Source organism: Drosophila mauritiana, chromosome 3R (assembly GCF_004382145.1).
Source record: "Drosophila mauritiana strain mau12 chromosome 3R, ASM438214v1, whole genome shotgun sequence".
NCBI classification, from domain to species: Eukaryota; Metazoa; Arthropoda; class Insecta; order Diptera; family Drosophilidae; genus Drosophila; species Drosophila mauritiana.
In genome coordinates this window covers 18,498,461-18,523,222 of record NC_046670.1, presented here as the reverse complement: position 1 = coordinate 18,523,222, position 24,762 = coordinate 18,498,461, and the positions used below count along the sequence as shown (strand labels likewise).

The 24,762-nt window shown below is 44.1% G+C and overlaps 6 protein-coding genes across 18 annotated transcripts; 3 read left to right on the top strand and 3 right to left on the bottom strand.

Moving 5' to 3' along the window:
• Window positions 1–49: 49 nt before the first annotated feature.
• Window positions 50–4,556, top strand: LOC117142865 (prolyl 4-hydroxylase subunit alpha-1-like). Of its 9 annotated transcripts, none has more exons than XR_004459581.1 (8): window positions 50–427; window positions 485–642; window positions 697–850; window positions 905–1,391; window positions 1,617–1,661; window positions 1,717–1,882; window positions 1,940–2,128; window positions 2,189–2,524. XR_004459581.1 is itself a non-coding variant. In XM_033307129.1 (8 exons), exons 2-8 carry the CDS (start codon window positions 2,682–2,684, stop codon window positions 4,496–4,498), a joined length of 1,473 nt encoding a protein of 490 aa, XP_033163020.1. In that variant the 5' UTR covers window positions 2,036–2,128; window positions 2,189–2,681; the 3' UTR covers window positions 4,499–4,556. The 9 variants fall into 9 exon arrangements, 5 of the variants coding, with proteins under 5 accessions (XP_033163019.1, XP_033163022.1, XP_033163020.1 ...); XR_004459580.1 differs by having other exon boundaries at window positions 905–1,559; XM_033307129.1 differs by lacking the exons at window positions 50–427; window positions 485–642; window positions 697–850; ... (1 more) ...; window positions 1,617–1,661; window positions 1,717–1,882 and adding exons at window positions 2,944–3,101; window positions 3,156–3,309; window positions 3,370–4,024; ... (1 more) ...; window positions 4,187–4,352; window positions 4,410–4,556 and having other exon boundaries at window positions 2,036–2,128; window positions 2,189–2,887.
• A 101-nt stretch (window positions 4,557–4,657) lies between these two features.
• LOC117142863 (mediator of RNA polymerase II transcription subunit 15) lies at window positions 4,658–15,286 on the top strand. 5 transcript variants are annotated; one of them, XM_033307122.1, is made up of 9 exons: window positions 4,658–4,801; window positions 6,385–6,555; window positions 11,929–12,051; window positions 12,937–13,070; window positions 13,132–13,521; window positions 13,593–13,975; window positions 14,035–14,044; window positions 14,117–14,272; window positions 14,344–15,284. In XM_033307122.1, exons 2-9 carry the CDS (start codon window positions 6,513–6,515, stop codon window positions 14,755–14,757), a joined length of 1,653 nt encoding a protein of 550 aa, XP_033163013.1. In that variant the 5' UTR covers window positions 4,658–4,801; window positions 6,385–6,512; the 3' UTR covers window positions 14,758–15,284. The 5 variants fall into 5 exon arrangements, with proteins under 5 accessions (XP_033163013.1, XP_033163015.1, XP_033163011.1 ...); XM_033307124.1 differs by lacking the exon at window positions 14,035–14,044 and having other exon boundaries at window positions 13,132–13,500; window positions 13,593–14,003; window positions 14,344–15,286; XM_033307120.1 differs by lacking the exon at window positions 14,035–14,044 and having other exon boundaries at window positions 13,593–14,003; window positions 14,344–15,285.
• A 17-nt stretch (window positions 15,287–15,303) lies between these two features.
• On the bottom strand, window positions 15,304–16,714 carry LOC117142869 (replication protein A 70 kDa DNA-binding subunit-like). Its single transcript, XM_033307137.1, has 2 exons — window positions 16,428–16,714; window positions 15,304–16,318 (listed from the first exon to the last, which is right to left on the bottom strand). The coding sequence occupies exons 1-2, from the start codon at window positions 16,446–16,448 to the stop codon at window positions 15,632–15,634; spliced, it is 708 nt and encodes a 235-aa protein (XP_033163028.1). The 5' UTR covers window positions 16,449–16,714; the 3' UTR covers window positions 15,304–15,631.
• Window positions 16,715–16,825: 111 nt separating this feature from the next.
• Window positions 16,826–19,076, bottom strand: LOC117142862 (replication protein A 70 kDa DNA-binding subunit). The gene is made up of 4 exons (XM_033307119.1): window positions 18,954–19,076; window positions 18,647–18,891; window positions 17,374–18,589; window positions 16,826–17,295 (listed from the first exon to the last, which is right to left on the bottom strand). Exons 1-4 carry the CDS (start codon window positions 18,987–18,989, stop codon window positions 16,984–16,986), a joined length of 1,809 nt encoding a protein of 602 aa, XP_033163010.1. The 5' UTR covers window positions 18,990–19,076; the 3' UTR covers window positions 16,826–16,983.
• Window positions 19,077–19,758: 682 nt separating this feature from the next.
• On the top strand, window positions 19,759–22,685 carry LOC117143172 (DNA replication licensing factor Mcm2). The gene is made up of 2 exons (XM_033307686.1): window positions 19,759–22,006; window positions 22,064–22,685. The coding sequence occupies exons 1-2, from the start codon at window positions 19,868–19,870 to the stop codon at window positions 22,586–22,588; spliced, it is 2,664 nt and encodes an 887-aa protein (XP_033163577.1). The 5' UTR covers window positions 19,759–19,867; the 3' UTR covers window positions 22,589–22,685.
• Window positions 22,686–22,707: 22 nt separating this feature from the next.
• On the bottom strand, window positions 22,708–24,667 carry LOC117143173 (probable ATP-dependent RNA helicase DDX55 homolog). Its single transcript, XM_033307687.1, has one exon. The coding sequence runs from the start codon at window positions 24,602–24,604 to the stop codon at window positions 22,763–22,765; it is 1,842 nt and encodes a 613-aa protein (XP_033163578.1). The 5' UTR covers window positions 24,605–24,667; the 3' UTR covers window positions 22,708–22,762.
• Window positions 24,668–24,762: the final 95 nt, after the last annotated feature.

Here is a 24,762-nt window from a genome sequence, read left to right as displayed (position 1 = left end):
TTCTTTATCCAATGAAACTGGAAAATATATAGGGATGCGTGTTGAGCCTGGCTTAAGCATAGTCATGTGTTAGACAGAACTCCACTATCGCATAACAATCATGAGCTGGCAGTGATAAAGCATTGCTAATTTAATTAGACCGCAACAAATTTCTTATTGTCAATGTTATTATTACGATTACAATGTTACCATGTCATTTGCCAATACATCTCAAAAGTGAAATGTTCATCTTAAAATATTTAAAGTTTATTGGCTTTCTGAGTGCTTGTTTTATTTGCTGCCAAGGGTTTGTTAAATCGAATACCAAGAAATCCTATGCTGCCTCAACAATGGAACTGATGAAGCTCCGAGAGGTGGAGGATGAACTGGTGAACAATTTAAATGGCTATGTGAAAACCCTGAAAATGAAATTCAATTTAATGGAAAGGTAGGACTAAGAGGCAATTAATCCTTGAATAATTTCATAACCAAGTGTTACTTCAAGATACCTAATAGATATGAGTATAGAGCATAGGGAAATGAAAAGTGAGTATGAATCGTACTTGGGAAATCCATTGAACAGCTTTCGACTAATACATCGCCTACACACGAGTTGGAGAAAATGGTATCAATATGCAATTAGGATCGATAATAATGCTTTAGGTACTGTCAATATGTACTTATGTTAAAGAATTAGCTTTAATTTATAGTTCGTAGTACACATTGAGAATGCCCGACTGATGAGAAAGATGCTTCCCACCTCGTCGGATTTGCAGCAGGCGTGTCGTGGAATCCATAACTTGATGTCCTTTTACGATCTGAAGCCAGACGAACTGGCAGCTGGTAACTTAGCAGGGTACTCGCAGCCACAGCAAGTTACTATTCTAAAGTATGACAGGAGTATATCATGATTGCTGACTTCCAGAACAGGACTGACAGCTTACGATTGCTTAGCCCTTGGCGAGTTTGGCGTCCAAAATAGAAAGGAAGATCTTGCCGAGGCTTGGTATAACCTCTCTTTGACTCGTTTTGAAGACATATTCGACAAATACCAAGTGCACAAGGCATGGGCACTTCTTCTGGCAAAGAATAAGCAACTTACTGAAGCCTTTCACCACTTCGAGAACAAGCCAGAGGAAATAGTCGCCAGCAATGAAGTCATACACTTTGAGGGTGTGTTGGCGACTAAGCAGAACTGCACTGCTGTGATCCAAAAACCAAATCGACTCCACTGTCGCTACAACAGCTCCACGACGCCCTTCACGCGGATTGCCCCTCTAAAGATGGAGGAGCTGAGCTTAGATCCGTACATGGTGATCTTTCACGATGTGGTTTACGACACCGAAATTGATGGGATGCTAAACTCGAGTAATTTTGGAATTTCCGAGTCCGTTTCTGGTCTGAAGTCGGAGGTGAGAACGTCCAAGGATTCACATATAGTAGATTCTAAAACACTCAATGAGCGCGTAACCGATATGACCGGACTCAGTATGGAAATGAGCGATCCATTTTCGCTGATTAATTACGGCTTAGGTGGACACTTCATACTGCACCATGACTTTCATGAATATACAAATACGGTATTATTTTTGGACTAAACTATTACTTTTAGAAGTATTATTGCCATTTATTTTCAGACCAGGCTTAAGCAAGGGGATCGTATAGCTACTGTTTTGTTCTACGTAAGTCAGTCCAGTTTGTCGCACACTCCTTGGTATTAGCTTGAAGCCTTTCCAGCTGGGAGAAGTTGACTCGGGTGGCGCCACAATCTTCCCGAAGATTAATATAGCCGTTACGCCCAAGAAGGGATCAGCGGTCTTCTGGTACAATCTTCACAATTCCGGAGCTGTAAATTCGAAAACTTTGCACTCAGCGTGTCCAGTGATAAGCGGTTCCAAATACGGTGAGCTTTAGGGTGTAATGGTTTTGTATAAAGTACCACCTGGATCTTTTTTTATAGTGCTAACGAAGTGGATAAACGAACTGCCGCAAATGTTTGTCACACCATGCATGAAAGACTCGAACCTACACCTATCCCAAATTGAATAATTCTGTAATCCGAACTGAAATCCTTAAAATTAAATTTGTTTTCCCTTTTCCGGATGATACCCGTGTTCTATGGACAATGAACTGGAAAAACTTGTCTTTAGTGAGTTGTGCCATGGAGGCGTTGAAATCATCATGATCTTTTTTCCTAATTCTTAAGCAGAACTCGATGCGATGGAGAATAACAATCCTGAGCTGACAATGCTGCTCTGAAAGTCTCGAGTCTCTTCTTTCACAGATGCTATATTTCTTCATTAACTTACGGTGGATTACAGTATCCTTCCAAGATACCATATTAGCCATATACCATATATCAGGCTATTAATTTTACGATAAGCGGCCAATGAGTTTAAGTTTTCGGTTATGGTGTAACCTAATTAGTCAAGCTTAATATAGCGCATACAACGGAAGTAGAAAATAAACCCATTTACTATGAGCATCTTGTCAGATTAGCGCGTTCTAATAAAGTTTAAAATAAAGTTACCATTTCATTATATTATAGGGTGGTGCCTTAAAATTTGGCAGATTTATTAGATTTTCTGAATGCGCAGAGAGATAAAGCATTGCTAATTTAATTATTCCGCGACAAATTTCTTATTGCCAATGTTATCTTTACCATGTTTTAAATTCATTTGCCAATACGTCCCACAAGTGAAATGTTCATCTTAAAATACTTAAAGTTTATTGGCTTTCTGAGTGCTTGTTTTATTTGCTGCCAAGGGTTTGTTAAATCGAATCCCAAGAAATCCTATGCTGCCTCAACAATGGAACTGATGAAGCTCCTAGAGGTGGAGGATGAACTGGTGAACAATTTAAATGGCTATGTGAAAACCCTGAAAATGAAATTCAATTTAATGGAAAGGTAGGACTAAGAGGCAATTAATCCTTGAACCAAAATTAACCAAGTGTTTCTTTAAGATACCTAATAGATATGAGTATAGAGCACAGGGAAATGAAAAGTGAGTATGAATCGTACTTGGGAAATCCATTGAACAGCTTTCGACTAATACATCGCCTACACACGAGTTGGAGAAAATGGTATCAATATGCAATTAGGATCGATAATAATGCTTTAGGTACTGTCAATATGTACTTATGTTAAAGAATTAGCTTTAATTTATAGTTCGTAGTGCACATTGAGAATGCCCGACTGATGAGAAAGATGCTACCCACCTCGTCGTATTTGGAGCACGCGTGTCGTGGAATCCATGACTTGATGTCCTGTTATGATCTGAAGCCAGAAGAACTGGCAGCTGGTAACTTAGCAGGGTACTCGCAGCCAGAGTAAGTTAGGAGAACTATTCTAAAGTGTGACATAAGTATATCATGGTTGCTGACTTCCAGAACAGGACTGACAGCTTACGATTGCTTAGCGCTCGGAGAGTTTAGCGTTCAAAAACGAAAGGACGATCTTGCCGAGGCTTGGTATAACCTTTCTCTGAATCGTTTTGAAAATAAATTCGACAAATACCGAGTGCACAAGGCGTGGGCCCTTCTTTTGGCGAAGAATAAGCAATTTACTGAAGCCTTTCACCACTTCGAGAACAAGCCAGAGGAAATAGTCGCCAGCAATGAAGTCATACACTTCGAGGAGGAGTTGGCGACTAAGCAGAACTGCACTGCTGTGGTCCAAAAACCAAGTCGACTCCAATGTCGCTACAACAGCTCCACGACGCCCTTCACGCGGATTGCCCCTCTAAAGATGGAGGAGCTGAGCTTAGATCCGTACATGGTGGTCTTTCACGATGTGGTTTACGACACCGAAATTGATGGGATGCTAAACTCAAGTAATTTCGGATTATCACTTACTGATTCGGGCCAGAAGTCGGAGGTGAGAACGTCCAAGGACTCATATATAGTGGATGCTAAATCTCTAAATGAGCGCGTAACCGATATGACCGGATTCAGTATGGAGATGAGCGATCCATTTTCGCTGATTAATTACGGCTTAGGTGGGCACTACATGTTGCACTACGACTTTCATGAATATACGAATACGGTATGAGTTTTGGATAATTTAAAACTATGTTGTCGATGTAATATTGTCATTTATTTTTAGACCAGGCCAAAACAAGGGGATCGCATTGCTACTGTTTTGTTCTACGTAAGTCATTCCAGTTTGTCGCACACTGATTGGTAGTATAGCTTTAAGCCTTTCCAGCTGGGAGAAGTTGACTCGGGTGGCGCCACAATCTTCCCGAAGATTAATATAGCCGTTACGCCCAAGAAGGGATCAGCGGTCTTCTGGTACAATCTGCACAATTCCGGAGCTATGAATTTGAAATCCCTGCACTCAGCGTGTCCTGTGATAAGCGGTTCGAAATACGGTGAGCTTTAGGGTGTAATGCTTTTGTATAAAATACCACCTGGATCTTTTTTTATAGTGCTCACGAAGTGGATAAACGAACTGCCGCAAATGTTTGTCACACCATGCATGAAAGACTCGAACCTACACCTACCCCAAAAAGAATAATCCTGTAATCTGAATTGAAATCCTTGATTGTGATTAAATTAGTTTTCATTTTTCACAATGATACCCGCATATCTTTTACAGTTATCCGCCCATCCAGTGCTGCCAAGTAACTGAGTAACCGGAGAGAGCGAAAGAGAGCGCCAATAGTTTGTTTGCGTATCTTCGGCTTACCGCTATTGCAGCTTCGAATCGGATTCGGATTGCGCTTATGTTTTGGTTTCTGATTCGGCTTTCAGTCGTTGGCCGCGCGCCAGAGCAACAAGTTAAGTTTCGCACCTGGCCAGGTGATCGCGATACTCGCAGGTTGTAAGTCGCTAACTTCGCTAGTTTTGCTTTGGCAACACAGTCCAAATATTTTGTGTAGCCAAAGCAATATTATCAGACCCGTCTCCATCTATTGGGCTGTGGTAAAAATTACAAAATTAAATCAGGAGGCTAATTCGCGTTAACATTGATTTGGCCAGCGCTAAGTGACTGTGAGTGTGTGCGCGTGTAAATCGGTTTTGCGCTAATTTCGGGCGAAAAATTAACGCGGCCAAAAGAGCTAACGAAATTAAAACGTATCGAAAACAACTTTTACCTATGCTGCCAGTTTCAAAACGAGGCAGAACTGTTGTTGTTTTAGTTGTTGCCGCCGAACGTGCGGTCGCAGTGTTGTTGTTATCGCGGTGTGTTTGCTTATGGGGGCGTGGCTGGTAGTTGGCATGTGCGCAGCCGCCTTAAGTTGGCAGTGACAATAGACCAAAAAGACAGACACAGCCGAGGAAATTATGGAGCGCTGACCAACAAACCAAAACCAAAGCGCTGGCAATTGGAAAGTTGTTGTTATGCTCAAGAGAGCAGGGAAGGAGCCAAGTGCCGGACTGGAATATCGCTTCATGTGTCGCTAAATAAATCACTAGCGTTTCAGCCAAGAAATCATAGCGCTACAAGACGTTTATTACGCTTTTTCTTAATTAGCTTTTTAGCAAAGTGTAATGAAATGCTGGGACAAATGGTGATATAGTGAAATCTTGGCTTGATATTGAATAATATTAATAATGTTTCACTCAGATCGATAAAATATTTTATACCTTTGTATTATCTTAAAAAAAATGTGTCTTCAATTAAATTCTTGCTGATCAATTTGGTATTAAATTGAAATATTACAGAAATAACAATTGCTTTTTACGGATATTGTTATAGCTGGAAATGTATGTGATTTTGCTTTAATTTATAAAATTGCTTTAAATTCTGTATATTGCCTTTAATTAAAGTAATTTATCGAACTATATAGATCGGCTCCACATTCATCGTTAGATGAAACAGAAAAACAAACGAAAAAATTATTCTCTATAAAAACATCGAATAGCTTGCACATGCCATATATTTCTTTTAAATAACAGTTGAAAATAGGAATTAATGTTTGAAATAGCTGTTCACAGGTAGGGTAGGTTTTACTGCTAGTCGTGAAAATGAAGTATTCCAGCCAGTCGCTGGCTCTGTCGCTCCCTCTGCCGCCGCTTCAGCCACCGCTACCGCCTCTGCCGGCGCCTACGCACGCGTAGCGCGATTATCGGCGCATCTCAGTCGCGTCACCGCCTCCGTCCGCCCATCTTCACTTTTACCGCCGAAAGAGAGAGTGAGAGTGTTTGCCCCGCTCATTTGCGTTTCTTGTGTCTACCGGTTTTATTTTGGTTTTTATACATTTTCTGTATTTTCGTTCAATTTACGCGCATTTCATTGCTTTCCTCCAGTCGCAATGCTGGAATAATTGATAAAAATAATAAGTTCATTAAATTAAATTAAATCAACTATCCGCTTCCGATCTGCGGCACGAGTCGCGAGCACAACGATAATAAAAGTTTATTGTGTTTTCCTCATTTTGCGTTTGCCCCTTCTCACAGTGAGTGTATGAGTGTACGTGGAAAATAGCAAAGAAAAATTACTTGCATCCGACGAAAATAACTAATCATCGTAATTTCCGAAGAAAGAAATTTTCAAGCAAAATTCGACAGAGAAAAAAGTGGCAAAAATGAACTTTTTTGTGATTGGCTTTCTGATCATGCAGGCGGCAAGTGAGTAAAATGCAGTTTTCATTTTTCCCGTTTCCATTTTACCAAATAATTGCTGTTTCTGTTGTTGCTGTGGCCGGGGCTTAATTGCTTTTCACGGGTGTCGGATAACAATTATTTAATTCGGGTTGGCAGCAGGCTGAAATTCAAATAACTTAGGCGACGAACTTTTTCGCAGCCGAGTTTGTGTCTTAAGTCTTTAGACTCAAGTCAGCAGTTATATTTTATGGGGAGTCTTATGACACATGGATATGCTGTAATACTAGACTGCAGACACAAAACTGGTTGTGGAGATTCTCTTGTTGCCCAATTTTAGTGGCCGATAATTAGCCAATTGGTCGAACAATTCCAACGAGAAACGCAAACAGAACCATAGTCTTTATTGATAAACATTTTACAGTAAGGCAGACAATTTGGCGTCTAAATTTGGACATCCACTTAAAGTCCAATCAACATAAGTCAAAGCAAAAAGTGCGCCATAATAGGCAAATAGCCATTGTAACAATCTTATCTGTACATTTGTTTATGCATATTTAGCCACCGATCCGCTGCTGCAGTTTATTGGCATCGCTTTTATATGTGGATTCAGTTTGTGTTCATTGTCTGCGCCTCAATCGGTTCGCTTGATGCAAAAACCTTGCCGAGGAAACCGGATTGGTTTTAGGTTAGTCATGGTACCATGGAGCATTCTTGACCTGAAGTAATGCGCAGCTCATTAAGAACACATACACATGTATGTATATTTGGGTTGAAGGTGCCACCATTTAGGGCAGCTTTATACCCATTTATCGACCATTCGCCAATTAATCAATTTGCAAATTGCAAACATAAACTAGCCTCGTGTAACCTTCGCACCACAATTCAACCTGTTTTATTTGATTGAGTGTAACGATGTTCCAATCTCACCTCAATATGGCTAGCACCGTCTTGGGCAAGAATATCGGTCAAGATCAAAGCAATAGTGGTCTAAAAACACGCATTGCTGGCTTTTGGTTCAGACAATTTTCGCTGCCCAATTTGCATAAAGTTTATGGTGTGTTTTCTGACCTTTGTTTGGCCAAAAAGAAACTATCCATGGGCAGGAGGAACTAATGCTTACACACATCGCTCAAATATGTACCGACATTGCCCTGCCCAAATCTTTTGATGTTCCCATTGATGGCTTTATAAAATTCAGTGAGCAGCGTCCAGCAATCGTGGACCATGAATCATCAATATAACGCTGATTTGTACCCGAACTTATTGAGATGCGTTGGCCGCAGATGTTTCTCTTTATTGTTTTCTTTTCTTTTCGCTCGTGTTTGGCTCAAACTCAATATCTGTTTTGTGGTCAATGACGCAGCGCTTTGGAGGCATCTTCAGTTGTTTCTGATGCTGTTGCTTTTTCTGTGTTTTTATATAACCCACATTCGGACCGATGTCTGAGAGCTTTATGCAATACTTCTGGGCCGAAACACTTGGCTTCGGTGTGAAGACCCTTCCTGGTCAAAACTGACAGCTAATAGCCAATACGTTAGTGAGTATACGCCCCGTGGGACAGGTAAACATAAAATATTATAAATGTTTTCTGGCAAAATGTACACACTTTCAACGGCAATTAGCCGTTGCAGTTGAATGTTTTTCTTAGCCAAACCTTTGGGCCTCGCTAAGATGCATTGTTGCAAATGCCACAGGGGCAAAAAGTACTAAAAAATAATAAGAAAAAGAAATTGCATTGTCATACCATTGGTCAATAAGTAAAAGGCTCTGCGGAGCTGGTATTTTGCAAAGTGAAAGGCGAACTGGCATCTGTGCACTTGCAAAAACATGCCCCATAAATTCTAAAGCACATTTTTTATATTAACTTTTTAGTGATAAATCCTATCAATTTCAAGCGCTTTCTAGTTTTTTACATGTCGCGTAATTTTAGCTTCAAATAGCTAGGCAGTGCCATAATTTTAAACACTTGGCTCACAAACACTATTGACTATATATGAGTTGAACAATGTAATCATTTAAAGTGCAAGTCAAATATTACCAAATATACCACGTGGGAATCATGTTGTGTTACTAAATCTTTTCAAATACCTAGCGCCATGATTTGAGCTTATTTAATAGTATTTGGATATATTCTGACATCTTTTCATAATGCATAAATGAGAACAAAAATATTTTTCAGACTTTTTCTTGGGCAGTGCACAACGAGACTTCCGTTTGGACATATTCCCACAAAAGGGACGCGTCCTTTCCCTTTTTCGACTTGCCCTCTGCAGACTTTTGTACGTTTTGTTCGCAATTAGGAATAAATTAAGGCATGATTATCGCTTCTATTGTCTGGGCCCATCTTCACATAACATAAACACTGTGTTTCTCGGCGCGTCAAGTGTGTTGGGGCCTTATTTCGGAGCACGCAACCCGCTCACGTAAGACCTTCGCCTCGGAGATGCTGCACCGATCTCTGGGCATCCAAAGTCTTGCATTCCATTCCACACCTTTGTGACTAGTTGATTGTTTGGCCCACACGCACACACGCTCAAATTGCAATTTAATTCGATGGCTTAAAGTGTCTTTGTCATAAGTTTTGTCTGTCGCGGGGCTCTTTTTTCGTCGGCCTATCGCTCACTGTCAAGACCATCGTTCAATTAACATAATTAACCGGCAAAGGGGATTAGCAAGCCGTGTTTTGGGTCTGACACTTTGTCGAAGACCATTTGGACAATCCAAGCCAATCCGAAACAATCTCCCCCGAAGCCGTGCGATAATGGTTTCATTCGTACGGCTTATTCGAGTCACAGGGGCAAGGTCAGGGGCAGATCGTAAAGTTCCCGAAATCACATTTTGATTTTCCCTCCATGGCATAGAAGAAGGTGTGAGAGCCAATCTATGATGCTAGACAATTCAAGACATTCTCCGCCATTTAAATCGGCTACTTCTAGCACCTCGGCAAGGTCATTAATAGCACTTAAACTAGCGATTTCCTGTCACTGACAATGAGAACAAAAGGTATGAGGCCAGTAAGCTAAGTAAATTAAGGAGAAATGGAAAGTTGTCCCCAGTATGTCAGCGAAAAAAAAGCGAAAGGTGGTCGCCCAAAAGAGCCTTCGCGAAAAAATCATTGACGATGAGATAAAAAGATTGACCGTAAAACGTTTTGCCAACAATGGAATGTTAAAGCCTTTAAATATGAGTGCAGAATATTAAAAGGGAAACCACTTAGAGAGGCGTTGTCTGAAACCTCAAAGGTTTGGGTTAAGGTTCGGCCATAATGAATGGACGGCCTAGGCGCAGATGTTTGATAATTTATACAAGATATTTGCATTTGCGTCTGCCAAGGGAGATCATCAAATTGAATTAACACTGAGCGCGGCCAGTCAGTTTATGGTTTTGTTTCAGTTTCAGTTTCGGTTTCTGTCTTGGCATTCGAGTGAGCAATTAATATCAATGTTTTTGAGACCAGATGACCCACTTTCGCGGTCCGAGGTGCTAACTAGATGGGCTTTACTGATCAGGGAGATGTGGGATACGGGATGCGGACTTCGAGGAAAGTAACTAAACATTTGCTGCCGATGGTCAATGGCTGGTCTATGCCAACACTGCCCCACGTGCATATTTATGCCTCATTATTTGTTTAGTTTGGATTTCTATTTGGCCACTTGATGCCGGGCAACCACGACAAGTCGTAAAGCAGCCGCAACTCGCATTTCATGCCCGAGATGAGAGAAAGCGCTTGTCGATCGCCTGCGACTAACTGCAAATGTCGCTGGATGTCCCCCACTGACAATTCGAAATAAATTTCATATTTCATATTGCTCTCCGGCATGCCGGGCTATTTGCCTAGTTTTCCCTAGCTAATTGCTGGTTTCCCTTCTCAAATTTGTGGTCGTGCAGGCCATTCGCAGGCGCAATTAAAATAACTGCTCGCCCACACGGCGAATGCGTAATGCAAATTTGCGTGCAAAAAGTCTCTCCAGTTCCATTACGAACAACATTCGGGGGACAATCGATTGTGGCTTTGGAGTGGTAGAGTTGTATATCTGATGATGATGATAATGATGATAACGCTGACGGAGACGAGGAAGTGAGCACATCGGGTGCGCACTGTGATCCCGCGGAGATGGCCAAACATTGCCTTGCCATGCTGACACTCCATTAGGCGGGCGGTTATAAAACCAGCTCCATTTTCCTTGAACCCACAAGCCAAAGTGTTGGACCGGACTCTGATCCGACCCGTAGCGGCTCTACACTGAGAAAAAAGGCTCACATTTATGCTATCATACATTATAATTTATGGATAAGAGTTAACTCACACATATTTACATTCTGTACCCTTCAGAAAGTTGTATTACTTGAAATTAAATTAACTACAAGACATTTTTAGCCATAATTTCTGCCTGTGCATCATCTAAAACGATTACCACAATTGGCAACATGTGCCACTCGCACATAATGGCTTGCCATTAGCCGCCTTAGAATCGGTTTCAAATGCTGCTCCATGAATATGGATGGTCGACATGCCGAGTGGCGGGGAATTTTGAAAGAATTCATTCGAAACACGTATTTCATGTCCCACTTGACATGCTAACAATTTAATTTGAACCCAAGACGCGCAATTTGGCTCACCAGCTGGGATTGAAGTCTCCAACTTGGTTCAGGTCATTGGGGGTGATCTCTTTATAACTTGGGTAACCCCAGCTAACGCGTAACCTATGGCACTTATGGTGCTCAATTGTATTGTGGGCTCTAATCATAAGGAAGTGCCATTTGTCGGTCCATAATGGGTGTGCTCACGGCATAGTTAATCGATTATGGCCACGTTGAGATCGCTGTGAGAATGCTGGCGGCCTGGTTTTATTACTAGTATGTCTGCGGTTCGATTGGGCCATCTTCTCTGCTTCAATCTGGGTCATTCTGCGGTCACACCTTATGTTGGCAGATGGGAGACAATAAAAAACACACATACCTCAGATTCCACGCGCCGAATCGGATGTCTATGTGAGATATAATCAGTCAATCCGCACATCAATCAATGCGATTCGATGCGGGATAACTTTAAAACTTTGCGCCGATTTTTATTTGAAGACTTCATGCTTGAAAGTGATAAAACTTTTATTAATTTATGGCGAATTTAATGCCACACCCTTTGTAACACAGCAATAATATTTTTAGTTATTAATCCAACATTTGTTAAGTTTTTGGTTGTGGTTTAATGTTGCATAGAGAAAACAACACAGAAGCTTTTCCGCCCTCTCCCGTATCCCCCCAATCACCAGATTACCTTACCCAAAACGATCTCAACATAATATTAATCCCTTGATGTACTAATTTGTAACATTACTATTGTATTATACCAAAGAACTATCCTATTCTGTGTTTGCTTTTTCTATTCTTTATTTATAGGATTGGCTTGCGGGACGTGTGTTTTATCGTCCGATTTCGGTTTCATTCTCGATTGTAACTTCAAAAAGTCTGGACTGTTTCGTGTACGAAATTTGGGTGGCCTTAAGGCCCATTTCGGTTTAGGTAAATCTCTCAACTGTTCTGTCAACCCATTCGCACCATTCGCACCATCCCCATCATCCTCCACCCTCATATTCCCAGTGTATATACGGCCCCGAAATAGTTCAAGGTGTAGACGTAGAGTACGTAGTGATTCCAAGGCTTTCAATCCTCCAATTTTCAAGTGCAGCTAATTGGTCAAGTAATCGAACTCGATCTGAACTCAAACGCACCGCGAATAGCGATTAAGTAAGTCATTATGCATTAATGCCAATGTCAGTGGCATGAACTCAATTCTGATAAAGTAGAGCGTTTGAGCGGAGTAGCCCAACAAGAAAACGGCTTGAAGATTGACCTGTAGTTCAATTGGCAGGGGCGTGGAAAGGGGGGTTGCTAGGATTCAAGTTTGATCGGACTTTAATGATTCCAAAGAGCACAAAAAGCATCGCACATAAATATGCACTTTTTGTAGTTTGTTGCAACTTTAAACGAAAAATGATTTATTTTATATCTTGTATTGAAACCAATTAAGTTCGGATCTTAATTATAGTTTAACGAGCATTAGCAGCTGCGGCCTTCCACTTAATTATAGTTAATATATGAAATTATTAATTCAAATGATAGTTTGGCCATTTAGCAATGAGAGCATGTGAACAACAAGTGTTTGATACGCTACTTTGGTCAGATGTTTATCATTCGCTGACCCCCCTTATAGATGAATCCCACTAGGCTCTGTGTACATAAAAGCCACATAGATGTAAGACTTCGATAAGACCCTTACACACAGCCACGTGAAGGGTAAAACAAAAGCCATTAATTAACACATCATTGCCCAACCCTCGGCCACGATTGAAGTGATTGATGGGGCCGTCGTAGGCCCGACCTAACCCAAACCTCTGCTACTTACAGGTTTCAGTCTGGGCGACGAGCTGGGCTTTCCGGAATCGCTGGGCAACACGGAGAGTGACCGCCGACGGGCTATTAGCTACAAAAACGGAGCACCTCCCGACTTGGTGGGCGTACTTCCATCCAACCAGCAACAGGTCAGTTCAGACGGTCTGCTTGCATTTTAAAATATCTCATTACTTAACATCTCTACCGAAGGTCAACCCACCCGTGCAACATCCATTGCCAGAGAAACGGATAAGTTCACGGTCCACCGGAGCAGCGCCGTACAACCTGCAGCAAGTGCAACAGCAGCAGCAACTTCAACTCCAGCAGCAGAAACTGCAGCAACAGCAGTTGCAGCAACAGTTAAAGCTGAAGCAGCTGCTGCTTTTGCAACAACAACAGCAACAGCAGCAACAGCTAATGACCGAGGCTCGTCCATTGCCATTGGGTGTTCCTGCCTTCCGACCCATTCCCCAGAAGCAACTGGCCGCCACACAGCCCTCTGCTCCGAGTTCGACGCCTGCGGAGAGACGGGTAGCCGTGGACACCCCGGAGCCCCGGGTCAGTGTCAACAACAAGCTAGTAAGCTCCATAGATCAGCCGGTAAGTTACTACCTATTAACTTAATCAGTAAGAATTAAATATTTAATATTAATTCACCCCCGTCTGGATAGCACTCGAATCGCACTTTTCACGTGGCCAACCCGGTGGTGTCCCAACCAGTGGCCGTGCCGGTGTTCCAAGCGATGCCCCAATCCATCGCCAGGATCGCCAATGTTGGTAAGGAGCACCGAACGGTGTCCAGTCACCCGAATTACCTTCAGTTCGAGGAGCCCAAGTTCGACCTGAAGGATGTTACCGTTGAGGAACTGGCCGCCGCTGCTAACGTAACAGTGGACACCATCAAGCACGCCATTTACGTCCGGGAGCAGCAGCTAAAGGCCGAACACCGGGCCCAGCTGGCGGCCAAGCTGAGGGAAGAATTTATGCGCACCTCCACTGTGAGGACTACGACTACGACGACCACAACGACAACCACTACACCGCGCCCACAAAAGTCGCTGGCGGAGCACAAGGTGTCCAAGGTGCGTATTTCGTTGAGAGCAAGTGCCAAAGCGGCGTATACGTAATAATTTTCAAAACAAGTCGTTTTGCAACTACTATTCAATATAACATTTTTTTTACTAATTTATATTAGGTAATGAATGCCCCCAAGGAGTACTATCCCGTGGGCTACGATAAGAACTTTGACGACAACTTCAAATCCAAGGTGGACCTGCCACCTACGAGCTTCTCCTGCGCTAAGCAAAAGCACTTTCCAGGTCTCTATGCTGACATTGATCTTGGCTGCATGGTAAGCTACACGCATTTGATGTGCTTGGATGCCATGAATCACGCCCACTTGTTAAACACAATCCATGACAGGTATTCCACGTATGCGCCCTAACCGATGACGGCATGGTGCGGAAGTCGTTCCTTTGCCCGGAGAACACACTCTTCGACCAGACGATCCTAAAGTGCAACTGGTGGTTCTACGTGGACTGCAGCTCTAGCACCAGCGTCTACGACTCCAACATTCCCATCTCAAAGAGCTATCAGCTGATGAAGTCTCTGACCTATTTCTCCAAGTACGCTGGCGGCCAGAGGCACGAGCAGGATGGAGACAAGGACGAGAATGCGCTGGACATCGATTCGCTGCGGGAGTCGATGGAGGGCGTGGCACGGCGCCAGGAGCAGGCCAAGAAGGCGGAGCTAAGGGAGGAGGAGCAGCGCAGCCTACCCAAGGAGGACCATGAGCACGTGGTGCCCGCGGAGGCAGAGCAGCAGCTATCCAACTAGGCTTCACTAGGCCCATCCCAACGCTATCTGAGATCTAGGTTAAGAGTTCACGATCGAGCGTCTCTGGTCGACTAGCCGTACGTAGTCAAGTCCTTTGCTGAAGTCAACGGTTTTCACACTCATCACTGAGAAAAACTATTCCCGTAACTGATTAACAATTCGGATCAAATGTATACCGATTCAAGGACGCCTACTTGGGCGCTTCAACATATTGTATCACAGAGTCAAAATAGTTTTCTCCATATCTATTAGAGAAAATGGATAATAGATATGACTAAGATTATTTTGATCACAAAATAGAGGACACTAGGGAACTGATATTATTATGATTTTTTCTCTGTTAAGTATCATCACTTCCTGTGGGCAGCTCCTGTACTGCAGAGCGCCCCTTACACTTAGTCTCTTCCTAGCCATTAGGTGGTTAATCTCTAGTTAAGTCCCATCAGTAAGTACATTTTGATTTGGGCATTTATTTTTAGTACGTTTTACTATTTATTTATTGTACAAGTATTTCCCGAAAATTAAACGTCGTTTGTTTAAAAATGTTCAAAAACTTTGTTTTATATGGAAACATTTCATATATGGATAACGATACATTTCATAATGTAATAAAAGTTTTTTGATTCTTCTTAACATTTAAGAATATCAATTTATCGTAGGTCCCAGTAATATTGCAGAGTTCATTTTTGGTTATTGTACAAGTATTTCCCGAAAATTAAACGTCGTTTGTTTAAAAATGTTCAAAAACTTTGTTTTATATGGAAACATTTCATATATGGATAACGATACATTTCATAATGTAATAAAAGTTTTTTGATTCTTCTTAACATTTAAGAATATCAATTTATCGTAGGTCCCAGTAATATTGCAGAGTTCATTTTTGGTTATTGTACCATGCCAACAGGTTAATGGCGTCAGGAATATCTGGATTGATCTGCACATTCGTGTACCAGCTGGCGTTGAGCTTCATTTCATTATTGTGAAGCTGGGCACGCGCCCCTTTGGCTACGATAACGTCATTAGGTTGACCCACAAAGTTCACAGCTTCCTTTTGCCACAGATTTAACATGACAGGATGGTTATCAGGATCCACAAGTAAGATTTCCCGAATAAAGTAACCTCCTCTTTCTTCCAGCCTTCCAACCTCCGTGCAGATTCCAATTGCGTCGACGGGGTCTTTGTCTGCTTTAGAAGAAACCTTTAACAACGGCAGGAAATTATACTTTTCTCGGGGAATCCGGCCACAAGCACTGAGTTCTAGGACAGTATTGTGACGAAAAAATAATTGATAAGGGTTGTCTGAAACTTTATAGGAACTAATCGCCTTTTCCACCTCAAACCCAGAGATAAGGTATACCAGGCCTGGTTGAATCTGGCCGTAAAATCTATTGTCATAGTCATCAAACGCAATTCCTGTTATTTCACCAGACTCATCCAATAAATGCATTATATAAACTATTCCCCTTTTGGTGCCTGCATTCCATTCCGTTATCTCTGATTTCCATATCACACGGGCTTTTATGGATGAACTATACATTCCGGTGGTCAAGCTGCAGATGGGCTGAATGAATAACGCAAAAAAAATGTAATCAAAATATTGCAAATAAAAATGTATCGATGCATTGTATAAATGTATTGATTTAATATAAATCCACGTAACGAATACTTACTATAATTGCGTTAGAGTTCATTTTAAGACGTTTATAATTTGAAGAATTTGTAATTTTGTTATTTTCAATCTTTATGGCCAGTACTCTGCACCTTGTTGTTAATGATTAACCACATTTCGTTCACTAATGCAACTAATTCTAGCATTCTCTATTATTTTTAATCTCCAAACAGCAAAAAGCTTTATAAGTACATACATACATACTGTATGGGATATAATGTATGGAATACAAAATGGGATGATAGCATATGCATAATACAAAAGAAAAGAAACAATATTATCAAGACCAGGCGGTTATTTTATATTATTTACATGCACTCAGCTAATATTACATGTTTCAGAATCGATATGTTCGGTATCATTGAAACATTTAGAAGTAATAATACAAATTAACGACCATTTCCTCCAATGCTTTTAAGTTTATTTTAATTAAGGGAAGTGTAGCTGAATAACAACCCATTCACAATATTTGGAAATAACGTATTTAATGTAATGAATAAATGTATAGCCTATTCCTAGTTTATGGGAAATGTGTTTGGGCGCACTGCGCATGGAACTCAGTTTGATGAGCCAATGCCGGTTAGCTCCTGCAGCTCCTTGAGCAAATGCTTATTGTACTCCTTGTGATTGATAGGGGCTACAGACTGCACAGTGAGCTTGTTGCGAGTCATGTCCCCGTAAACCTCGTTCTTGCAGCGCAGCTTAAAGATGTGTGAAGTGAAGTTGAGCGCTGAGAAAATCTGCTCGGCTTTGGCAGGGTCGTTCTCAAGGGCCTCACCCACTTCCTGCGAAGTGTGCCCGAGAAGCTGTTCACCGACCTCGTTAAAGCTGCTGACCCAACGGTTGGAAGTCCAGTCCCCGATGCTCATCTAAAAAAAGGTATTGATGTCAGTTATTGAAATTGCATTTAAAGTAAGAAAGCTAAATGTTTCACAGCAAATACATACGTTGATCAGCAGTCGGTACTTGAAGTTGGGAAACAGTGCGTTACATTTCTCGCAGCGGAACTGGTCGTTGCCCTCATCGACAACCTTCTTGTTGCAGTCGCTCTGAGGGCAGGCTCGGTAGAAAGCATTTTCCTGTTTGACAATGTGCACCACTGCCTTGCACTGGAAGTAATCAGGCTTGTCGCCGCTGCCGAGATTGCGAGCCCGCGCATCCTTAAGCGTCATCCATTCAGTAGAGAAGCTTCCTCCGCCCGTTCGCGCCGAAACCATATTGGCGACACTGTCACCACCTCCATTGTCGAACCAGCCGCGCAGCTTATGTGCTTCGGGTATATCGGGGTTAATCTTCATGATTGAGCCACCGCCGAGGCTCAAGGACTTTCCGCCATTGAACTCGTTAATGCGTGTTCCCTTGACCAGGATCACTGGCTGCACATGACCGTCAAAGTTAACGGCATCATCACCCCAAAGGGTCAAGCTGATGGCCGAGTTACTCATGTCCACTAGGGTTATGTCCCGTTTCTTAAATTCCTTGTTTGTGGTGCGAGCTACGAATGATTGCAGCTCGCCCACCTCCTTGCAAATTCCAATTGTGTCCACCGCTGCTTTGTTTTCCATACCCGACACATCGGAAATAGGAACAAGGTTGTACTTAATTTCCGGTATGGGATCATCGTCGGTATCCTCACAAAGCTGGACAACTGTTTCTCCGGAAAAAGTCATCTCATAGGCGTTGTTCAGCGAAGAGTACTGCTTGTTTGCCGGTTTCAATTGGCACTTTGATATATAGTACACGCTGTCCACTTGAATGAGGTCGTAGAACTTATCGCACTGTTCCTTGAAGGCAGTGGCCCGAATTTCGCCCGATTCGTCCATTAAATCCATGCTGAACAACTTGCCCTCGCCGCGGGCATTGCTCCAGGTGCGAATACCGGATTTTGAGGTTACGCGAGCCTTAATCACCCACTTATTTTGGTAGGGACTCAGGCTGGAAATGGGATGTGTCATTCCACTATTAATAGAGGAATTCATTACTACATTATTGTTGTTGTGGATTGGTTCCTTTTTGGCAACTGGCTTGGAATTAGATGTTGCTGCTGGCTTAGGCGCCAGATCCTGCTTGGCTGCATTTTCATAAGTGACTGGTTCGCCAATTTTGGACTTAACCTCGGCGCCAGGATTCACCACCGTCAGTTCGGAAATGATGAGAACGCGTCTGAAAGTAAAGTTTATGGTACTATACTGTCGGAAGCCTGTTTTACCGCATACTTACTTGCCGGCTCCGTCCTTGCCCACCAGTGAGGTCACATATTTATCCAGCTGGACAATGGTGAACTCCTCTAGTTCTCCATTGTGCTGCATCACGTTCAGCTGACTGGCCAGCATCGCATAGCTGTTAAAGTACTTGCCGTCGGAGATCAGGATGCGATAGCGCTCTGAGTCCGCGGCGCTGTTAATCTTCTTGATTGCCAGGATCTGGAGAACCGGGGCATCCACAACCTCGCCATGCATAATGCGCTGTGGCCGGTAGTTCGATGTGTTACTACAGCAATCCATTAATTTTAAGTTGTCATACTTACAGCAATCACACCAGTGGACAAAGATGCCAAGACCATTTTGATTATTAACAATAAGTTGGGCAATTTCACAAACAAATATAATTCATGCGTCGAGGGCTGGGTACAAAGTGAAGCTAGAAGAGGCGGGAAGGGCTCCTCTGTATTTTTGAATCAGTTGTTGCGGAACTAGTTCAATTTGCTTTCCAGGCAGAGCTGCATTTCAGGGCAGTAAAATTGTGGTTGCTTAAGAGCGAACACAATTTATTTTAGTTGATTATTTCTATTTCCTACAGCAATTTATTGAGCATAAAATATAATATATATATTATATATCTATAATATTGACACATAGCTTTTAGCTTGACATACACTTTTTGTGTTAATGTCTATTTTCTTGTAAAGATTTCTATTCCAATGGCAGTATACCAAATATTTTAAAATCTCTTGTTAAGCTATCTAACTGTGTGATATTTTATTGACACATTCTCTGTATTAAAGCTGTGTTAAGTATCTTGTAAACTTTAAAATCTCTTGTTAAGCTATCTAACTGTGTGATATTTTATTGACACATTCTCTGTATTAAAGCTGTGTTAAGTATCTTGTAAACTTCTTATTTGAATAGTGTAATATATATATATTAAAATTTTTTTGTAAGTTCTTTTAATATTTTATTGACACACGGAAAGTTGTTACAGTATACTTAATTTATAGACAAATATTGTTACTACTGTTCTTATATACATGTGTGCAGAAGCGGGTTTTCACTGTATGGCCCAGCCGTTTACAGCACTGCTTATCGGAACTAGACTGCAGCCCTGAGTTGGCTCGATTTGCAAACATTTTCCCGCGCATTTTCGCACGCGTCGTCACAACAAGATCGGCGGTACAAAACAAAACATATTGCAGATAAACGCTAAGCACAACAGACGCACATTATGGACACTCCCAGTTCACCACCGCCAAATACGCCGAGCGATGCCGCTGAACGCCGCGAGCTGCGGGCAGCGATGACGTCGCCGGTTGGCGACTTTGAGCCGTTCGAGAACGAGGACGAGATCCTGGGAGATCAGACCGTTCGCGATGAGGCCGAGGAGGAGGATGGCGAGGAGCTGTTCGGGGACAACATGGAGAACGATTACCGGCCCATGCCTGAGCTGGATCACTACGATCCGGCGCTGCTGGACGACGAGGATGACTTCTCTGAGATGTCCCAGGGCGATCGCTTTGCCGCCGAGTCGGAGATGCGTCGACGCGACCGGGCCGCCGGAATCCACCGCGACGATCGTGATCTGGGTTTCGATCAGTCCGATGATGAGGACGACGTGGGACCCCGGGCCAAGAGACGAGCTGGCGAGAAGGCAGCTGTTGGCGAGGTAGAGGACACCGAGATGGTGGAGTCTATCGAAAACCTGGAGGATACCAAGGGACACTCAACCAAAGAGTGGGTCAGTATGCTAGGACCACGCACGGAAATCGCCAATCGCTTTCAATCCTTTTTGAGAACTTTTGTGGATGAAAGGGGCGCTTACACCTATCGTGATCGCATACGTCGGATGTGCGAACAGAACATGTCTTCGTTCGTCGTCTCCTACACTGATCTGGCCAACAAGGAACACGTATTGGCCTACTTCCTGCCCGAGGCTCCCTTTCAAATGCTCGAGATTTTCGATAAAGTGGCCAAGGACATGGTGCTCTCCATTTTCCCCACCTACGAACGTGTCACCACCGAGATTCACGTCCGCATCTCGGAGCTGCCGCTGATCGAGGAGCTGCGCACATTCAGAAAACTGCATCTTAACCAGTTGGTTCGTACTTTGGGCGTGGTAACTGCCACCACAGGAGTTCTTCCCCAGCTATCCGTGATCAAGTACGACTGCGTTAAGTGCGGCTATGTGCTGGGTCCCTTCGTTCAGTCGCAAAATACGGAAATAAAGCCCGGTTCCTGTCCAGAGTGCCAGAGCACTGGACCCTTCTCAATCAACATGGAGCAGACGTTGTATCGAAATTATCAAAAGATCACGTTGCAGGAGTCGCCAGGTAGGATTCCAGCCGGACGCATTCCTCGCAGCAAGGATGTCATTTTGCTCGCTGATTTGTGTGATCAATGCAAACCTGGAGATGAACTTGAGGTCACAGGTATATATACCAATAACTACGATGGCTCCTTAAACACCGACCAAGGATTTCCCGTGTTTGCCACTGTGATTATTGCCAATCATGTGGTTGTAAAGGACTCCAAGCAGGTAGTGCAGTCGCTTACGGACGAGGACATTGCCACCATTCAGAAGTTGAGCAAGGATCCGCGTATCGTAGAGCGTGTTGTAGCATCCATGGCGCCTTCTATATACGGACATGATTATATCAAGAGGGCGCTGGCCTTAGCTCTCTTCGGGGGTGAGTCAAAGAATCCCGGAGAGAAACACAAGGTCAGAGGTGATATAAACCTACTCATCTGCGGAGATCCCGGAACGGCAAAGTCGCAGTTCCTCAAGTACACCGAAAAGGTTGCGCCACGTGCGGTTTTCACGACTGGGCAGGGAGCCAGTGCCGTCGGTCTCACGGCTTATGTGCGCCGCAATCCAGTATCCCGGGAGTGGACATTGGAAGCGGGTGCTCTGGTTCTGGCTGATCAGGGAGTCTGTCTTATTGACGAGTTTGACAAAATGAACGACCAGGATCGTACCTCTATTCACGAGGCCATGGAGCAGCAGTCCATTTCGATTTCGAAGGCTGGTATTGTCACCTCTCTTCAAGCTCGTTGCACCGTGATTGCTGCTGCCAATCCCATTGGCGGTCGCTATGATCCGTCGATGACCTTCTCGGAGAACGTGAATCTCTCAGAGCCCATCTTGTCCCGTTTCGATGTGCTGTGCGTGGTGAAGGACGAATTTGACCCCATGCAGGATCAGCAGCTCGCCAAATTCGTGGTACACTCGCATATGAAGCATCACCCGAGTGAGGAGGAGCAGCCGGAGTTGGAGGAACCACAGCTGAAGACCGTTGATGAGATCCCGCAGGACTTGTTGCGACAATACATTGTATACGCTAAGGAGAACATTCGGCCCAAGTTGACGGTAAGCAAACTCATTGAAATCACAGAAAAAGTATAATAACATTTGCGTTTCATACAGAACATCGACGAGGACAAGATCGCCAAGATGTACGCCCAGCTGCGCCAGGAGTCATTTGCCACGGGCTCACTGCCCATTACGGTGCGTCACATTGAGAGCGTCATCCGAATGTCCGAGGCGCACGCACGCATGCATCTGCGCGAAAACGTGATGGAGGCAGATGTCAGCATGGCTATTCGCATGATGTTGGAGAGCTTTATCGAGGCGCAGAAGTTCAGCGTTATGAAGAAGATGCGCAGCACATTCCAGAAGTACCTGTCCTTCCAGAAGGACCATTCCGAGCTGCTGTTCTTTATTCTGCGACAGCTGACGCTCGACCAGCTCGCCTACATTCGCTGCAAGGACGGGCCTGGCGCCACGCACGTGGAGATTATGGAGCGGGATTTGATCGAACGGGCTAAGCAGCTGGACATTGTTAACCTGAAGCCGTTCTACGAATCAGATCTGTTCCGCACAAATGGCTTCTCTTACGATCCCAAGCGGCGCATCATCCTTCAAATTGTGGTCGACGGCAACGCAGCTTAAGTTTCAGCCGTTTACTTCATCTCATTTAGTTATAGTATTCATGTCTATGTTTTGTTACCCCCATTTTCGGTCTAATAAAGTTTGATATACTTAGGTATGTATTTATACTAAAATAGGTATTTAAATTGAAATTATTATATTTTTATTGTGCATACAAATCAGCCCAAGAGCATGTCAATCATTGTCCCCTTCGATGCCCATGGCCTTGTCGAAATCTTCCTCGCTGATCTTGTTCTTTTTCAGCCGCTTGAAGAGCCGAATATCGCTGGCTAGTTCATCGAGGTCCTCCTGGCTGAACTGCTGCCTCTTTTTTCCCTTCCCGGACCCGCCCGCCTCCGCCTCTGCCGCTTTCTTTCGCTGCTTCTTCGCCTTGCGCAGCTCCTTCTTAGACTTGGCATCCAGTTTTGCCTTCTTGGTCTGATCCCAGGACTCAACACGCTTTTTGTGCTGCTGTTGGCCCGGCCAGCTTCCCGTTTGCTCGTAAGTTTCCATTTTCTTTTGCCGGACTTGCTCTTTCTGGGCGTTTTTGTAGGTAAGCTTGGTTAGGTCCACTTCAAAAGTAGGCGCCACGTAGCCGCCGCCCTGGTAGTTCTTTAGCTCCGGCATGCGTGGCAGTTGCAGGAGACCGTAAGCAGTGGCCATCTTGCCCAGATCCAGATCCTTTAGTCGCAGAATAGCGCTGCATTCGTGTTTGGTGTATGCTCTAACATGGGAAACAAAAGCGCGCATGCCTTTGTCATAGACGCCCTTGTCGGCCGCCTGCAGCCGATGGAGTTGATCTAAGACGGCTGGTAGCTTCTTCTTTTCACGATCTGCATCCTCAGCCTCCTCGCTTAGCAGTTCAGTTAGCTCCACTTTCTGGTTGATCTTCAGGAAGTGCACATAGGCATCCTCGCTGGGCAGGAGAAACACCAGGGCGTTGCCTTCGTTTCCCTGCCGAGCAGTGCGGCCGACACGGTGTACAAAGCTGGAGGCAGTTGATGGTGGATCCCACTGCACTACCCACTCGATCTCAGGTACATCCAAACCGCGTGCGAGGACATCTGTGCAGAGGAGTACGGCCTGTGGAGTGTTCCGAAACTTCTCCACCACATTGGCTCTCTTGTTTTTCATCTTTCCGTGGATTCCTAGCACTGTGCGTTTGGGCAAAAGAGGCGGCAGGGCCTCAGCCCAATACTCCACACAGGCGCAGGTGGGGAAAAAGACCATTACCTTTCCACTATCGGTGGCGGGTGAACTGAGGAACTCCAGCAGGGCCACAAACTTTAGTTCTGGCTCGACAATCCTGTAGAAGTTCTGCAGGCGGGCTGGAGTGTTTACGGATGCCTTCTCTTTGACTGATACGAGCACAGGATTTCTCAAGCCCGCACGGATTAAGTCCGTAACCTCGGTCGTCTGTGTGGCGGAAAAGAGCCCAGTTCGACGTTGACGGGGCAGATAGCCCAGTATGTTATTCACACTAGTTTTGAAGCCCAAGTCCAGCAGGCGGTCAGCTTCGTCTAAGACGAGAAACTCCAAACTTTTCACTCGAGCCGCCAGATTTAGATCATCTCCTTTGCGCTGAAATAGATCCTCCAGCCGACCGGGTGTGCACACCAGTATACAGGGCGTTTCCTTACGCAGCGTGGCAATGTCCTCTTCTATGCTGTTGCCACCTACAATCAACTGTTGATTCAGGTGCTCCAAGTCTTCGTGTTCCAGAAACTGGGCTAGGACCTCGGAGATTTGGCGCGCCAGTTCCCGGGTTGGTGAGATGATGAGGGCCCCTATTTCCTTGGGGCCCCACGGCGTCTCCTTGTGCCGTCTTTGCAGGATTTCTAGCATGGGCACAAGGAAGGCTAGTGTTTTACCACTACCAGTAACAGCCTCCGCTGAGACATCCTTCCGGGCCAGGAGCAGCGGAATGGCAGCCGTCTGGACGGGCGTCATCTGCTGGAAGCCGAAGCTCTGCACCACTTGCAGCACTGCATCCGAGAGGGGTGGTTTGTCCAGCGAAGACCACTTCTTTCGAGACATTTTGCGGTTTGGTTTGTCAACAAAAACATGTGCGCGATAGTGTGACCATTTCGTGCTAACCGCTGACGGAAAGAATGGCAACGCCGGCAGCTAACTTTGAAATGCGCGCCGGATTGAAAGCATTGCCAGCACAAATGTTTACCAGAGTAGCCACTTAT

Excerpts from the sequence above, each read along its gene's own strand:
- LOC117143173 (XM_033307687.1), bottom strand. The coding sequence starts at position 24,604 with ATGTCTCGAAAGAAGTGGTCTTCGCTGGACAAACCACCCCTCTCGGAT.
- LOC117142862 (XM_033307119.1), bottom strand. The coding sequence starts at position 18,989 with ATGGTCTTGGCATCTTTGTCCACTGGTGTGATTGCT. Across the intron at positions 18,892-18,953 it reads TGTCCACTGGTGTGATTGCT|CGCATTATGCATGGCGAGGT; the intron begins GTAAGTATGACA and ends TACCGGCCACAG. Across the intron at positions 18,590-18,646 it reads GGCAAGGACGGAGCCGGCAA|ACGCGTTCTCATCATTTCCG; the intron begins GTAAGTATGCGG and ends CTTTACTTTCAG.
- LOC117142869 (XM_033307137.1), bottom strand. The coding sequence starts at position 16,448 with ATGAACTCTAACGCAATTATA. Across the intron at positions 16,319-16,427 it reads TGAACTCTAACGCAATTATA|CCCATCTGCAGCTTGACCAC; the intron begins GTAAGTATTCGT and ends TTATTCATTCAG.
- LOC117142863 (XM_033307120.1), top strand. The coding sequence starts at position 6,513 with ATGAACTTTTTTGTGATTGGCTTTCTGATCATGCAGGCGGCAA. Across the intron at positions 6,556-11,928 it reads TCTGATCATGCAGGCGGCAA|GATTGGCTTGCGGGACGTGT; the intron begins GTGAGTAAAATG and ends CTTTATTTATAG. Across the intron at positions 13,522-13,592 it reads TAAGCTCCATAGATCAGCCG|CACTCGAATCGCACTTTTCA; the intron begins GTAAGTTACTAC and ends CCGTCTGGATAG.
- LOC117143172 (XM_033307686.1), top strand. The coding sequence starts at position 19,868 with ATGGACACTCCCAGTTCACCACCGCCAAATACGCCGAGCGATGCCGCT. Across the intron at positions 22,007-22,063 it reads ACATTCGGCCCAAGTTGACG|AACATCGACGAGGACAAGAT; the intron begins GTAAGCAAACTC and ends CGTTTCATACAG.
- LOC117142865 (XM_033307128.1), top strand. The coding sequence starts at position 183 with ATGTTACCATGTCATTTGCCAATACATCTCAAAAGTGAAATGTTCATC. Across the intron at positions 643-696 it reads GATCGATAATAATGCTTTAG|TACACATTGAGAATGCCCGA; the intron begins GTACTGTCAATA and ends TATAGTTCGTAG. Across the intron at positions 851-904 it reads GCAGGGTACTCGCAGCCACA|AACAGGACTGACAGCTTACG; the intron begins GCAAGTTACTAT and ends GCTGACTTCCAG.